General features: G+C 34.8%; 1 protein-coding gene across 4 annotated transcripts in view; it reads left to right on the forward strand.

Annotated features, from left to right (window-relative positions):
* Window positions 1-2,063: 2,063 nt before the first annotated feature.
* Window positions 2,064-17,249, forward strand: part of LOC123533722 (GPI ethanolamine phosphate transferase 1-like) — a 67,230-nt gene continuing 52,044 nt past the window's right edge. Inside the window, exons 1-3 of one of the 4 annotated variants that reach the window (XM_053519014.1) lie at window positions 2,064-2,325; window positions 14,383-14,645; window positions 15,657-15,778. In XM_053519014.1, coding sequence (XP_053374989.1) covers window positions 14,419-14,645; window positions 15,657-15,778 — 349 coding nt within the window. In that variant the 5' untranslated portion in view covers window positions 2,064-2,325; window positions 14,383-14,418. Of the gene's footprint in view, window positions 2,326-11,289; window positions 11,970-13,589; window positions 13,725-14,382; window positions 14,646-15,656; window positions 15,779-17,249 lie in introns of those variants that run through there. The other 3 variants (XM_053519013.1, XM_053519015.1, XM_053519016.1) reach the window with 3 other exon arrangements.

Below are 17,249 nucleotides of genomic sequence, written 5' to 3' on the forward strand. Positions count from 1 at the left end.
CAGAATAGAAATGATATACTTAATTCACACGCTCTGAATCGACTTTTAGACGCACTAGATGTCTATGCACTCTAAAATTATTCCGCGGTACGTGTTACCTAACATGTTTTGAAATATCCTAAAACACGGCTATGTTGACGTCAGGTCTGCCTGCTTCATTTGACACCATACAGCCTCTCTCTATTTCACCCACACGTTTACATAAAATAAATATTAGAAGTAAAATGTAGTAAGACCATGTTTTGATACATTTAAACACTTCGATTAGGTTATACACCGCGTAGAATAACTTACTCCGACCGTAACCTCTTAATTAAAGGTATTCCGCAGGCGTATAACTTATTCGTCGTGTTTAAATATATTAAAATACTGGTCTGGCGTATATTATGACTTAAATGATAAAAAACAAAGATCAATAAGGTGATTATTTGTTTGAGATAAACAAAGCTTGACTCCCGGTGATCCGTGGCAAGCATTATGGGCAGGGTCAATAACAAAACTGTAATAGTAATATCTTACAATGGCAGGCATAATTCATTAAAAACAATACACCATAGAACTAAATAATACGAAAACCTATATTTCACTCTATATAGTTATAGATGTACTCGAAATGTAAAGCATTGTGGAATTTTATTGTTTTATATGGAAAGTTCGTGTATTCATTTTTGTATTACTATAATACAATGTCCATGAGAAACCATAATACCATTGATTCAATGTTCATCTTTCAATAAAGTACTTTGTGATGATTAATTAATCTGATGCCTAGCACCTAGCACCTTTCAATCTTTTTCCAGTAATCGATATTATTGGTTTTTTACACATAGAACAAGAACGATGTATTCATGAAAACACTTTGACAGTTCGCCTTTGCACCAGCGCTATGTATTTGATGCAGCGTGTTAACTGTCCGATTAGCCTAAAGAATATTACCAACCTAGTCAGAGAGTTTTTCTACATAATATATAGACTTCATTTAATGAATTTCTTTAATTTTAATTTTCATTTGCAGCTTTCGTATAAAAGTATAAATCCGTGGGCGGTCGTCTTTAAACAAGCTCCCAAAAAGTTTACCAGTTTGCTTAAGATCTTGAAGGTTTGATGCACTAATGATTTATTTTCTAGATATATTTCAACCAGTTCCAGTTTTACGAATGTTTGAAGAACAATCCCGCCCCTCTGCAAACGCAGGGATATTTTTTCCCCATACTAGTATTATATATAAGACTTAGTATATTAACCTCTGCAGGGCAGTAACCTTTTCCAATCTTCCCGACGGTGTTCGTACAAGGATCAAACATGTCTCTAGGGAGATAAAAAAATGAGCCGCACAATGAGAAAACCAACATAGTGCGTTTGCGACCAGCATGGATCCAGATCAGCCTGCTCATCCGCGCAGTCTGGTCAGGATCCATACTGTTCGCTATCGGTTTCTCTAATTGCAATAGGCTTTGAAAGCGAACAGCATGGAGCCTGACCAGACTGCGCGGATGCGCAAGCTGGTCTGGATCCATGCTGGTCGCAAAGGCACTATGTTGGTTTTCACATGGCGCGGCTCAAATTATTTCACTGTTGCACTGTTGCACGTTTCATTACCTTTTATGAACAGACTCAGTTTGAAAAGGGGTCTGCAATTATTTTATTAGGTTTCGTTCTTTGCGTCCATGGGATTTTTTGTGGATTTTATTAACTTGGCTTGTTTCAAAAGGCGAAAAGCTTTTGAACTGATGAAATCCCCTTTTTATGATAAAGATTTTCTGAAGAGGAAATGAAGATATATAAATTATTATACTTAACAAAACGTAGTGTACCGATCGATGATCTGTATGTTACTTGATACTTTGAATATTTGGAGATATTTGAATGTCTACCCATTGAATAGGGTACTTTAAAACAGTGCAATAAAAAAAAAACTACACAAATAAACCGTGTATTATTGTAACCGCCAAACTTGTCACGTATCTTACCTTCCGTGTGCACACAGATGTTACATATACTGTACATCGTATCTATTCATCTGATGCCATTGGGCTTTACCCAAGCCTATGCTTCAGCGAATATTAACCAATCCGTGACAGTGTTCGGATCAAACGAACATAAAACATCTTTATAGTGACTTCTTTCATAAAATGAACGGGCCATATATCAGATTACAAAAATGATCGTGCAGTACAAATAAAACCTATAGAATTTTATTCTATTTTTTGCGACTAGGCTGTACGCCATTTTCGACTTAAGTGAATTATTAAGTGACTCATGATTCTTTTCGTCTTTATACTGGAGTAAAAGGATACTTATAGTGGAATTTTAGACGTGGAACAGGTAAATTTTTAAACAATTAGCATAAAGGTAAATTATTTCAGTATAAATCAACCTGTACGTTTGAATGTGACTTATATGGCGGATCGGGTATATTCACCTTCAGGAACGAGTCACAGGAATGCGTTTTACATGTAATTGTTTAGATTTTCCAAAATGGCGGATAAGGAATTAAGGTGCTTTTTGGTATCATTTTCACCTTTGAAAATTATATATCTGTTCGCAAGGAAACGCATCCGTTGCCAGATCACGGTACATACGTGACACCAAAGCTCAAGTTTCAGAGCTGAATTATTCATTTAATGAGTAGTTTAAAATTATTTTAAGCGAGCGAAAATATCTTTTTATTCAACGAATTCAACGATATTCATTTTTGACACAGCACAAATTTAATGCAATATCTATGTGTTTGCTCCCTTGACTCCGATATTATAAACAATAGAATGGCAATAAGTGACAGCTATTCAGCTAGAAAATGTGTTACATATCAAAACAATGAATTAAATATACAAAACACTTTGATGAACTGACGAGATTTGTTTTGTTGGCGGTAAGAATAATAGATCTTAGATTATACTGCCATAGGTATGCAAGGCCGTGTAATATAAAAAAAACAGAACACATGTTTATACATGTAATCAATTGCTGATTGATCAACGGCGCATAAACGTTACGGTTAAACAGTTTAAAATGAAAAAAAATATTACACAGTTTTTACCTTTTTACCGATAGCATATATGCCTGTAAAGCAGTATGTCAGAAAAGTATTTTCTGAAGTGTTCGGGAAAAAAATGTAACACTTTTGATAGTTAAAGAACTCGTTTTACCCTCGTTTATAAACGAAAGCATATCACATGACATACCCGCCGAGTTCATTTCCCCCAGGTAGGACTATGCCTAGCAGTAAAGACACTTTGGTTGCGCTGTTACTTAGTGTTCTGAAGTACTAAATTGTTTTATTTTGTCGTTTTATATTTTACCTTTGTCTAATATGTGCACATCATAACTGAGCATAACATGCATATATTAAAAATCAATGCAGTCCTTTTACAACATGGCTTATAAAAACACATGACATAGCGAAAATTAGAATTATCACAGAAACTAAATAATCTTTTTTTTTTTTTTTTTTTGGAAAAATCATTTGACATAGAGGTGCCTTGAACCATCATCAACTAAATTAATGATACCATGAAAAGCGAACCCCGTAACCTATTAACCTAAATGTAAAATTCAAATACGTCGACACTGCTCTATTAAAGGAACACTGTACTACAACACCATGCATGGAAATAATTATTGCATGCACACATGATTTTTTTAATAAAGAATAAGGTGTGGAGTACTGCTGTAGGTATTTTAAGCTTTGACTGATATTGGTTAAAAAATGCAAATAGAATGAACATATTGCTTACTTTAGAAATAAAATACTTTGAAGTTACAATTAAGGAGAATTTATTTTATTTTGTTGGATTTAACTTCGCACCGACACAGTTATATGTCATATGACGACTTAACTATACAGGAAAAAATTGATATTAATTTATCTAATATTTTTCTAAGAAATTACGATTCAAAGCAAGATAGCAAGATATAAGATTTTTTTCATAGCTCTTTTGCCACGGTTACTTTTAACGTTGAGATAAATAGGGTACAATTAATGTAATAACTTTACCCTAATATACCAGTTTGGTCATAAAGAAGAAAACACTGACGCCGCCGAAAAACCCATCATGCATAAGTGTTTAAAATAGGAGAAAATGTATTACCATGGAAACACAAGCCCCGCGACATATACCTTTAAGCTTGTATTAGAATCTGAGCTAACGCGCATAAAAGTTACCAACTATACGTATATTTCTACGGATAATACACTGAAAAGTGTTAAACATCCGTATTTTCCTTCTTTCAATATAAAATACATAAAGTGGGTCATGCACTCCAAACCTGGAGGTTGTAGCAGCTAACACATTTAATTACACGAAATAAATTGCTACGGTTCAATCAATTTGAATCTACCCTTGTGACAAGTTATACTACAATACTAAAAAAAGTACAATAATCGGTGTTACTTTGACGTTAAACTATAAATAGTCCATAATCTATTACAAATGTACATGCTGATTCTTGGTCAAGATGCTCTAAAGTACACTACAACAACGTATCTACACTATATATCGTTTATTATATACATTATGCTAAAATACATTAACACGCAGTTGGCCGTAATCATCATACTTGCTAGAACGAACTCATCAGGATAATGCTGAAAGTTTTTGGCGCCTAATTTAGCTATTTCACCATCAGAGAAATCAAACCTACAAGTATGTACATGGACCAAGTCATTAAAATCCATAACCGTACCACCAGCTTTATCAAATAAATGCTTTCTATGAGATCGGTTGCAGAGCATTGAGTTATTACATGAAGTTCTGTCTAGACGTAATGCTTACATATAATAATGTCGATGCCAACAGTAAACTCAAGACAGAGGGGAGCTACTCCACATCTGAATTTATTATTTATTGTATTGACACGGAGACAGACAAATAAGACTAGGTGGGACAATATCTAAGCTCTCAGCTGCTGTCACCACTGGGCCAATTTCACTAAATAAACAGTTTTTCCTGTTAAGGGTATACAATTCTATACAGTTATATCAATACAAATATGAAAAAAAAAAGAATATATGAATCTTGCAAATCAAACAGATTAATTTTGTTCAAATATTGTACAAAAGAATATTGGATTTTTAACCTGATACCAGCCGTCTTGATAAAAATGTTAGCAATATATTCCCCAGAGGTTTACATGAGGTTGGTGAGAACATTATATTTTGAATGGAAAAAAATTGATCCTATTTAAACTAAATGAACCCAACAAACAATTATTGACTTAACGTAGATCTTCTGTTAGTCTATGGATACCAGTTACACGAATGGCTGAACCATCCATATGTAAGAACAAGTTGTTGACATATCATTTACATAATTTAGAAATAAATGTGAACACAGAAGTCGACCCTTGAGGAACACCACATGTAACATTACAGGACACGGAACAGATGATGCCTGAAACATTAACAAGCTGTTGCCCACTTGAATATTAAATGATAATCTCTTTTCCAAGACCTTTGACTTTAAGTCTCACAGTTAAGATAGAATGAGCAAGAGCAGAAACTGTTTTCTATGTAAAAAACGACTTCTATATTGTGATCATAGAGCATTTTTAATGTATAAATATATTAGGGTTCCACATAAAAACAGAGTTTCGTTTAAGCCGTACTAGGGTGCATGAGGGTTGGTGTACATTCGTTACCCTTCATGAACGGACTCATTTAGTCAATAAATAAAAAAAAATGATACACGCTGGCTCTCGTGAGAGCTTAAATGAGAAGGAAAAATGCAGAAAAACATGATAAATATCGTTTTAAAATTTATAGTATTTTAATACAATAAATAAGAAATTCACCTACGTCACAATGGCGACAATACAATAACTATACCCCAAAACCCAACCTACGCTAGGTGGTTTTACTTCCTGACCTTAACAATTAGCCTGCTGGTGGCAAGTGAATCTGCCTTTGCGACCAGTGCAGACTAAGAATCAGCCTGCACATCCATAGACTGCACTGTTCGCTATTCAGTCAGTAAATTTTCAGTGAACACCCCTTCGATAAATAAATGGTACTGCCCAAATTTAATGATGGACCAGTCCATTTTAGAAATTTAGCAGGGTAAATGTTAATATTTACATTCGCCCTATTCTTTTCCATTGAAAATTATGACGTTCATTTCGTATGAACAGCAAAAGGAAAGGCGCGAAAGTTAGGTCTTGGCTGCTTAGTGATAACCGACCGCGGTTTTGACGACATCCGCGTATAGTCAGGGAGAACGTTCCTTATATGACGTCGCAGTTGTTCCGTCTGGTAAACAGAATGGCCGGGAAGCTGATTTTAATGTTAAATGCCACAAAATATGTGCAATTTATAATATTATCTTGTTTACAAATGGAAAGAAATATAATGTAAATATAAGAAATGAAACTATTTTTCCGGTGTTCATTTCTGTATAATGGGATAGTGCTTGTGGTTTGGTATTTTGAACATATTGCCATACAAAGTCACTCTTTTTTACCTATTTCCTAGATATCTACTATCTTCCAAACAACATGATGTATTGTGTTCGAACAGATACATATTTCTAACAGGCTCAATGGTATAACTCATTATAACAAAATCATTGGAAATATATGCACGCATTCAAGCAATTAAATACACAGGCTCGGTTTCATCGAGTCTGGTTATGAGAGGTTATAAATTGTGCAAAACCTCACATACCCCAACATTCGGCTTAGCGGATTTCTGTTATATAATAACATTAAACTATGGATTTATGATCCTAAAGAAGCAGAAACAAAATTGCTTCTACACTTTCAGTATCATAGACAAATATATAATATTCCAGATAATGATATTATCTCGACGTGAACAACTTTCACCATGACTACGATCCCTAGAGTCATTACACCCCCAACATCCCACCCGTCCCCCTCCCCCACCACAACCACCTACACACAAACACAAACACACGCACACCCTAACCCCTCCAAAAATACATTAAAAAGACACGAAAAAAATAAAATAAAAAAGCAAGAAATAACTTGATTATTAGGCCTACGTTTCATCAATTGAATAAAGTGCTTTACTTTGCGTACATAAAACACATTTATGCAAGTCATTAAATGCAAAAATCCATCTTAAAAGCAACAATTTTACGGTCACCGGTTATACATGGTCTGTACTGATACAAAGTAAACAGAAGCTGAATGAGAAAGACATATCCTCGGGGTCAGCAAAATGAAACGTGTTATATATACATAGTTTGAGCGTAATTATGTCATTTGCAAAATATAAGGTTAAGTGTGATAGTATCAATTACTTACCGAGAGTTTTAACATGATTGTTACATTGTTGCGAACCACTAATTGAAGTGCTCATAATAATTATAGAAGAGTTGCTGTTAATAGTAAAGATGTGTTGCCTTGACGACTCACCAGTTAGTAGTTATTAATAAACTGATTGTAATATTATAATGATAATGATAACTCTACACATCCAATCTTATCGATTTCCGCCTTTTACTCTTTTACACTGATTGCTACATTTGAAATTGTGACGTTTATCTATGGAACAGAATAAGGGCAAAAACTGCATTGTGCTTTCGTATATACAATCTTGCGATTTACATATATGCATTCGTTATTCTCATGTTCACATGCTTCCTTCGGACATCCCATTTTGCATTGTTACATGACCATTTGTGCATCCTATGTTTGCGTGTTTCTTTCTGATATTATACGTGCTTAATTTTGAGAAATGATCTGCGCTTGCTTCATTTTTCTAAAATATTTGTGTTGCTTTCGGACATGCTGTAATCTGACAAACTACACCCATCATTCATCTTATTTACTAGTGGTTACTTGCATTGTTTCTTTTGCTAAAGGTTAAGGACATATCGTCATACAGAAACTAAGATTACAACACTGGGTCCAATAACACAATCTCTGCATTTTTACTTGATATTCTATTAACAAAGACGGAGTGAATTGTAACAGCCTGTGGTCCAAACACTGACATATTCAATACCTGCATTAGTTTTGGAGATAGTAACTTGCATGTAAGACTTTAACCAGGATTTTCTAAGTCCAAAGGGGGGTTTAATTTGGCCAAAATACATGTCAGAGTTATAGGACTTGACCTAGTGAGGTTGGTAATTGACCTAGAAAAAGGAAAAATAAATTTCAAAGATATATGCCTTTAAATGATAGCCTTATGTACTTGAATGCAAAACTTTAACCAATGTGTGACGCCGACGCCGACGCCGACGCCAGGGTGAGTAGAATAGCTTGACTATTCTTTGAATAATCGAGCTAAAAACGAATGGTATCTCAATTGACTTAATGCAATAAATTAGATGCGTACATGTTTGATGTTACACAGGCCTTTTCGAACTTGATTACCGGACGCCTAGACAAATCAAACAGGGTGCATGATTTATTTCGTTTACCACTTACCCCTGTAATATTTCAAACAAGATAGATTTTATTGCTATGCAAGTACATGTATTTGATACGCCGGGTTAGGCTATATTGTTGGAGAAGTTCAATAAATCTATGTAGATATGGTAGAGTAAACGGGAGGTATGCATGTGCATGTGTTAGAGTTACAGGTTATATAGTACTCAGTTTTAAAATTGCATAATGTTATCCAAAAAGACTAATATTACATAAGAAATGTTTGTTTGTTGTTTGTTTAATCACACCATACAAAAAGTAACATGTTTTAGCAGATAACTCAACATAATGCTATTCTATATCAGTACTTTCAATCAGTCTTAATTTTACAATTTAAGTTACATTTAATGCCATTACATATTTTATTTTTATCAATTGATTTGTTATTTGTAATGCCATGTTCAAAGAAGGCAGCCCAATTAGCCGTACCCTATAGTATTGTATGTATGGATGTGTACAAAGTTAATATTTACACAGAAAAAAATACTGACAATGTAAATCATATCGACATCGGGGATAAAATGAACGATCCTGACATGTCAATTATTCTGACAGTTTAATATTTCAACACTATTAAATTTAGTAAACCAGTGCTTTAAATAAGTCGAGTAGAATAATTTTTGAACAGTGACAGTTCTGGGTTTCCCACAAAAGTAGTGTAAGAAGTGAGGATTACACACAAGTGTATCATTGAATGTTCCATGTGCACCGCCGTATGAACACGTCTGCGGATGTCTCTAAATTGTTTTTGTACTTGTAGCATGTGTAAATGTTGAGTTCTGCTCAACCCGGGGGTAGAGGGCGTGGACGGTAATAAGTCCATGAACCGAGCCAGCAGCATTTTCATTTTTGTCGTGTTGAGCGACCTGTGGAGTTTCCACTTTTTCTATTTTAATTGTAGATTTACTTAAACCCAAATCTTAGAAATATAATTCTCGATTGATACCGATGAGAATTATGATTCATGAAAAATGTGTTATTACAAGTCACAAACACCTATTTTGGTATAGAAGAATAGAATAAAGAGAATAAAGAAATAATATTTAGATCGATCAATACACACCCTCTTCACTCTTACGTGAATGCCACGTCTTATTGAGAAAACAGCAGCGCTTTAAATTCAAAGTAAATCGATCGGCAAAACGTTTTAGTATATCGATTTTATTACTAAAGGTAGTGGACCTGCATCAGCAATAATTTCAAAGTCTATGAAATTGGATATTGTATATGCAACGCTGTTAAGTTGCAGGTATTTTGAACGTTTAACAGTGCGCAGACATAGTACATGTAATTCTAAATGTGTCATTTTATTTTTTAATTTTGATATCTCGGGATTTCAAATTTTTACAGACGTATATACATGTAATGGACAAAATATAAACGAGGACAGGAGATTCGAAAGGAAATACTAGTCACAAAGTATATTACTACCTGATTATTATGGAAGTGATATTTACATACCGGCGTAGATATTTCCGGCCATTTTTCATAAAAAAACTATGAAACGTTTCATTGTGGCAGGCAGGCTATGATCGTACGGTTCTGAGATACCCTAAAATGTTCAGCCTTTTCACAGTTGATCGCTACGCCTTCCTTTAACATTGTGCCATAACAGGACGAAGGGGGATCTACGACAACAAGCTCTTCAATACCCTGATAGACGAACTGGTTAGATATTTGTCTACTGTACTGTTTCGTCGTTCCCTTATGCTGTTGCCTTTGGTACAAGACCTGACGTTGCATGTTCCTGAAGAAGACTATGCCATACAGAGTCGAAATATCCAGTGAATCAACATTAGTCAAAGTAATGAGATGTTTGCATCTTAATGTCTGTAAAGTCATTCAAGACATACGTTAAGGATTACGACTTACACATTTTAACATTACCATAATTGTTTGTGTTTTACAACGTGTTCAAGTATTGCTGTTGCATGTGTGGTGGATTCGCCTGGGAGTTGTTTTGTTTGCATAGTCTTCTTGTGTAGAAACATGGTGAGGACTGGGGGATGAGTTCTGGCGCCTATATGCTGGTTTGGGAACCCAGTTGTGTAGGAACACGATAGATACTAGTTGGCGGTCTTGTATAGTTTTGGCTGAACATTGTTGGGATTGGTGATGAGGTTTGGCGCTTATGGGCTGGTTTTGGCTTTCTAGCATTCATTTTGTCACTTACCTTCCTAGACAGTGCTCTGTTGTGTCCTTCATCCTTTCTGTTTATTTTTTCTGTATTTTTAGTATTGCATTCGTTTGTGAGAATGTATGCATGTGCTCTGTGTGCATAGGTATGCATTTGCATGTGTCTATTTCAATGTGAAGCGTTGTACGGTTTACTGTTTTCTTTGCATGTGTCTTTTCCTGTTGGACCTCTCTTCATATTTTTTTTATAATATTTAGAACATACATATGAAAACAGGCTTTAAATGTAATCATTATTGCCGACAAAAAAAAAAGAAAGAAAAAAACTTGGCGTGTCAATTCAACCTTTATATCAATTAATGTTCCATTTACAAAACAAATAAATATTTGTACTATATTCAAAGAACATGTCCAAAACCAATCAAGAGGAAATATTACCCGTTTGCGGTGCTCCGACTGACCCATAAAATTTCACGACCCTGAACTTTTTACCATTTTCTTGTCTTTCTTTCATAATAATAACTTCAGTCAGCTGATTTAGTTTCAAAATCACTAACATCTCTACCCATTTCTAACATTTTTGGTCGGATCACTGCAAACAAACCTTTCTTTAAAGCTGGCCTCATGAAGAAAATAGATATAAAAGAATTTTCTACATGTGAATAAGTTGTGGTGTCAGTATCAGTTAAGGCATATCATTCAGTGTTTAAAGACATGCATGCTTTATATTGACAAACAACGAAAAACAGTGATTTTCTCAGGAATAAACTTTCCAACCGTCAAACCGGAACATGAGCCGATGTGGAGTAAAATATATCATGCATGGTTCAAAGAAATGTTTGACTTTACAGCGCCGGAATCTCCTAAAACAGAATGCTAAAATATGACTTAACAAAGATGAAAATGACAAGGACAGTCTTAAAATAAAATACACCTGAATTCGCCATCTTGGAAAATATAAGGAGTGCCCGGAAGTCGCGATCCGGTGACTCTTTCCATGTTGTGATATTTGATTTGGGCAAAAATCTGAATTTTGACGGACTTAATATAGTGCGAAAACGTAAACATACTTTTGTATGACTTGAAGACAAACATGTTCATTGTGTAAACACACATATTTCAACCGATAAAATTGCAACGTGGCACATATGGTTATGCATAGTATCATATTATTTGTAATATGAATCTGTTATTCAGGATAATATTACAATAAATTAAAATGTAACCCCTGTGATAATCATATAGTGTTGGTGCATAGACCGTCATTTACTAGTTTTTAGTATATCATATTGGATTTTACCATTTACGGATAAAAACAAATCGCGTTTCGTCTATTAGAGGAGTGTACTGCATAATTATTAAAGAAATTGGAATGTGTATTATAACTATGACACAGTTTTCATGTCTGGAATGTTTCATTACTACTAAGGTAGAAGGTAAGCATTGTGAAGGCGCAAAATCCAATGTGTCTATAACACTGTCAAAAAGTAGAAATATCTTTAAGAACATTCTTTTAGAAAAATCCTTTGGGAGCAAAAAGTCATTAATGGGAGGTGTAAAGGCATTGACGATGAGTAGAATGGTTTTATTTTGCGAACTGATTAATCCTTGGTTATAATCTATGAGAGCATTTTATTAAGTTTTAGCCACATGTAAGAGTGATAGTTTTAAAGCTTTGAAGCTTTCCATTAACAAAATGTAACAAAAATTTCAACACATTTTCTACTTGCAGACGAATATAAATTAAATGATTTAACATAAAATGTAACAACAGAAGCAAAAATGTACACCTGAATACCTTTGTCAAACGCTGATATTGCGTGACATTCAGGCAAGTTGAAACATTGATTTAAGTAACACAAGGATAATTGAAAATGTTTTATGTAAAAGCGTTTAAACAAAATACCACTGTAACAAAATACAACTGTTTGTAACAACAATTCGGTGAACGATACCCATATGCAAGTTTAAAATAGACACTGTCTTATGACCCAGATACAGCTTGCTGTTAATATTGGAGCGACATATGGAACACTGTTATGCTTGTAACGTGTAACAGATTGCAACAGCCATCGATAAATTTGTTTGACTGAATTCACCTTCTATATCACCCATTCTTATTGCACGTGCAGACAACGCATTATAAAGCAGGATTTCAGTATTATTTTTTTATAAAATAAAATTTTATCAAGTGATTATAAGATAGGGATAAATTGCTATATGCCTAAGTTTTTAAATGAGTTCCTTATAGATTTTTGAGCCATGCCATGGGAAAACCAACATAGTGGGTATGCGACCAGCATGGATCCAGACCAGCCTGCGCATTCGCGCAGTCTGGTCAGGCTCCATGCTGTTCGCTAATAGTTTCTCCAATTCCAATAGGCTTTAAAAGCGAACAGCATGGAGCCTGACCAGACTGCGCGGATGCGCAGGCTGGTCTGGATCCATGCTGGTCGCAAACCCACTATGTTGGTTTTCTCATGGCACGGCTCATTTTTTTTTTCGCTGGAATTTTCTCTGTTATGAACAACTACACGTTTTGGAATTCTCGAATGCATTGAACTCCGTTTGAGTTATGAACAAAGGTATCATTTTTGAAATCTATGTACGTAATGCTTATATCAAATAAGTCATTTGATACTGCTATCTCCTTCTGTGTAAGTACAAACTATGTGTGTGTATGTATGCGAAATAATTGTGATAGATTACTTATTGTATCTTTTTCAGTCAGTTATTGAAATATAACAGTGAATTATTGAAATATAACAGACAAATGCATGTGATAATATAATGGAGAAATAAATTTGAAAATATTATGGCACGGACCTATAAAATCGGTAAAATTATTGAAAAAAAAACAAAACTAAACAGATTTTGTTTGTTTTGATCAGAGTATCTTTCACCTTTGTACACCTGGTGTAAACAGGCAGTATCCTTGAATGCTTTCATTCAGGTAAAACGACAACACACAGGCTATTGATTTCATTGTAGCATCCATGCGTATAGCTGATGTCGCGTTCACATATTGGTATTCATGCATTTAGAATAATATGGATATGACTAGTTTAAAATCCGCATGAAACTCATTTTTTCATGGCGATTGTAGCAACATAGGAAGCTATGCAACAATTTTGGTTGCATATTTTTCTTTATTAGTATTAAAAGTGCAATTCTTTCATTGGATACAACTGGTGCGATTCATATTACCTTCCTAAGGATATCTTTTAAAACGATTTAGTCACATGTTTTATTTAGATCGTGTTATCATTTGTCAATGATTATTAATAAAAATGTAAAAGGATTATTTGATGAGTTCTATGAATTATAATAATTTCTATTAATAAAAACATAAAAGAATGAACAAAGTCATTGATTGAGTTCTATGCATTATAATTTATAAAAACTGTAAGTTTGTATAGATCATGTATTAAAATGTTAAGATAAAAGAAGTTTACATATAGTCTATAATAATTATACTGTTTTTAAGATTTAAAAGATAATGTTTACGTTAACTAACGTTTTCCACTTTGAATCTGAGTAATTCTAGATATTTCAAAGAAATATAGTTTAAATGAAATTTTGACCTCATTGAATTGTTTGATTTTTTGTTGGAGGGGAGAAAGTATTTCAGATACTTTTTATTAGGTGTTTTTCTGTGTAATTTAAATTTTGCACACAGATGGAAGCCTGTAAAAGAATGTATAAAATATCTACATGTACGTAAACTGCTAGATCAAACAAAAGTTAATTCTAGTTAGCTAGTGCCCGCGACGTTGGTTACTATCCCTGAATTAATTCAATTTTGTATGAAAATAAAAATAAGCTAAATGTTTTTGTTTTTTTTTTCAGAACAAGAAGTCAAATAGCGGATTTGTTATATAGGCTATGTCGACATGGATGATAATTACTGCTGGATTTCTTGTCCATGCAATCGTATTTATCAGCATATTTGACATTTATTTCACTACACCAATAATCAGCGGCCTTCCATCACACTCCTCCCCACGTCCGCCGCCGGCAAAGCGCCTGGTATTTATAGTCGCTGATGGGTTAAGGGCGGACAAGACTCTTATGCTGCAGCCGGATGGAAGCACACCAGCCCCATTTCTCAGGTAAGAGCTGAACAATATGTTATATGAGCCGCGCCATGAGAAAACCAACATAGTGGCTTTGCGACCAGCATGGATCCAGACAAGCCTGCGCATCTGCGCAGTCTGGTCAGGATCCATGCTGTTCGCAAATGGTTTCTCTAATTGCAATAGGCTTTGAAAAAGCGAACAGCATGGATCCAGACCAGACTGCGCGGATGCGCAGGCTAGTCTGGACAAACGCGACGGTCTTTCATTTTCTCTTGCTATTTGTTAGTATAAAAAGTGTAGTATTTATAACCATATTTATTTTCACTGATAATACATAAATATATATACTCCCCCTGTGGTATATAAAGTCTTAAAACGGTTGTTATTCTAAATTGATAGTTACTAAGCAGTACTAAACATTTTATTTTTTTTTTCACGAAAAAAAAACTTTTAAAAGAACTGCATGCAGAAAACTGCCGCACGTGTAAAAGTTTTCCATATGCTAGTTATAATACAAGGAAAGTCCTATGGTTAACCGTTATTACGCAAAGCATTAATGCCCTTCTGGTCCAAAACCCTTGTAGACAAGAACGAGACGACTATGCATGTCTTAACCACCTATTTTTGCGGATTTATGACCTTATCCCTTCACAATGATTTAAATTGATCACAGTCATGTGCTGATGCAGAAAGTAACCGTTTCCTTAATCTTGTATACAGCTTTCGATCGGAATTTCAGACAAATATCATAACTTTCCAGAACAAAAATAAAATAGATAGCCACTACTTATGTTTAACCCTTATCATGGTGGACATGATTGATTCTACCTTTGCGATCAGTGTAGATCATGATCAGCCTGCACATCCGTGAAGTCTAATCATGATCTGCACTGTTCGCCATTCAGTCAGTATCATTTTGGTAAGCACCCCTTTTATCAGTTAATGGTACTGTCCAAATTGAAAGATGGAAAAGTTTATTATAGAAATTTTGCAGGGTAAGGGTTAATGATATCATCAGCCTAATATGACTGATTGCTGTTTCAGAAACATAGCAGAGAATGATGGAACTTGGGGCGTGTCTACAGCTGGTATTCCAACAGCAACAAGGCCTGGTCATGTTGCCATGACAGCAGGTTTCTATGAGGATCCAACTTCTGTAGCTAAAGGTATTGAGCATATTTTCTAAACACTGTTTGTAAGCAACAATTTCTTTGACCTATAAAACATTCTGCATGCATGAGAAAAAAAATTCTGACTAAAGAAGATTATTTTAGTTTATGCACAAGAATTCTTTACGAAACTCTCCATTTTATTATTTGAGAGCCAAAGTTACTTTAATTTGAACTTATAAAAAATCAGCACGTGCCCCTTCACATTGCATGGGAAAACTTTTACAAGTTTCAAGTTTATTACCTCGGCCTTACTTCTGACACAATCTTTAACCTTTATTGAACTACTGTGGCCGAGAGTAACAAATTTAGTGAAAGGGAATTGTTCTTTTTCTTTAGAACCGCAAAAATAGAAACAAACTGGGACTACTATGATTTAAGGTGAACTGATTAAAAGATATTTTTGTAGCGGTAAAAGTATCTAAATTGGAAAAGATACTGTTATGTCACCCATCTTGCATTTTCATGTATTGAGCACCTGTGAGATACTAAGTGTTTAAGGTGTGTGTTTCATCGTCTGAACCCTCTTAAAAGGTCATTTAATACATTCTTCTTTCATAGTTACCGCTATGCTGATATTTCATTAACAGTCGACTACAAACATACACCTATTTATTCATGAACTATGTGAAACTAGACCGTAATAATGTTTTTATCCAGACGTCGATTGCAGTAAAATATCTTGTATCCTAGTGTGCAGTTGACCTTGAAATCATTCAGTTAGAGAATATAATAGTAGATTTCATGTAAATATGGTTGCTCCTGGCTAAAAAACATGATTTAGTTAACGATCCATGTTTAACCAGTATACATGAGTGCGTATTCTATCATTACTTCATGTCTGAGCGGGTGGTATAAAAAGTGTTCATCCCGAAAAATACGAATAACGATGTCTATAATCACATAAACAGGTCAACCAAGAAAGCTAACCAATACCTAGGGTTTTTACGAAGAAACATTATATACTATACTATCCCAATCGTAGTTTACCTGACCCCAATGACCCGCCGTGTCCGCTATGACCATTCCCTAAGTTATAGGTTAATTACTGCAACCACTGACTATTACAAGTTTTCTTATTTTCCGAAAACAGTGTACCATTGGAACCAGCCCCACCCCCCCCCCCCCCCCCCCCCCCCCCCCCCCCCCCCCCCCCCCCCCAGTGTCGCCCACCTCCCTACCCTAGAGCAGTTCAGTGCTGCAGTTTGCAGCCTAGAACATGTCTCGCCCTAGTTATCCTGCAAACTCAAGTTTTTAACCTTTTTATATCACCAAATTTATTTTTAGTTTCTTCCACTCTAAATTTTTTTATCACTATATTCTTTCTCTTCTTGATTTTGACGCGCACAACGTCTGCGTTCCCGCAAGGGGTTTGACGTCAACGGCAGATAGATAGATAGATTCATATTTCACGGGGAGAATATTTTTTTACAAGTACTCTCTCAAAAGGAAATGGTTTTTTACACCG

Source organism: Mercenaria mercenaria, chromosome 12 (genome assembly GCF_021730395.1).
Source record: "Mercenaria mercenaria strain notata chromosome 12, MADL_Memer_1, whole genome shotgun sequence".
NCBI classification, from domain to species: Eukaryota; Metazoa; Mollusca; class Bivalvia; order Venerida; family Veneridae; genus Mercenaria; species Mercenaria mercenaria.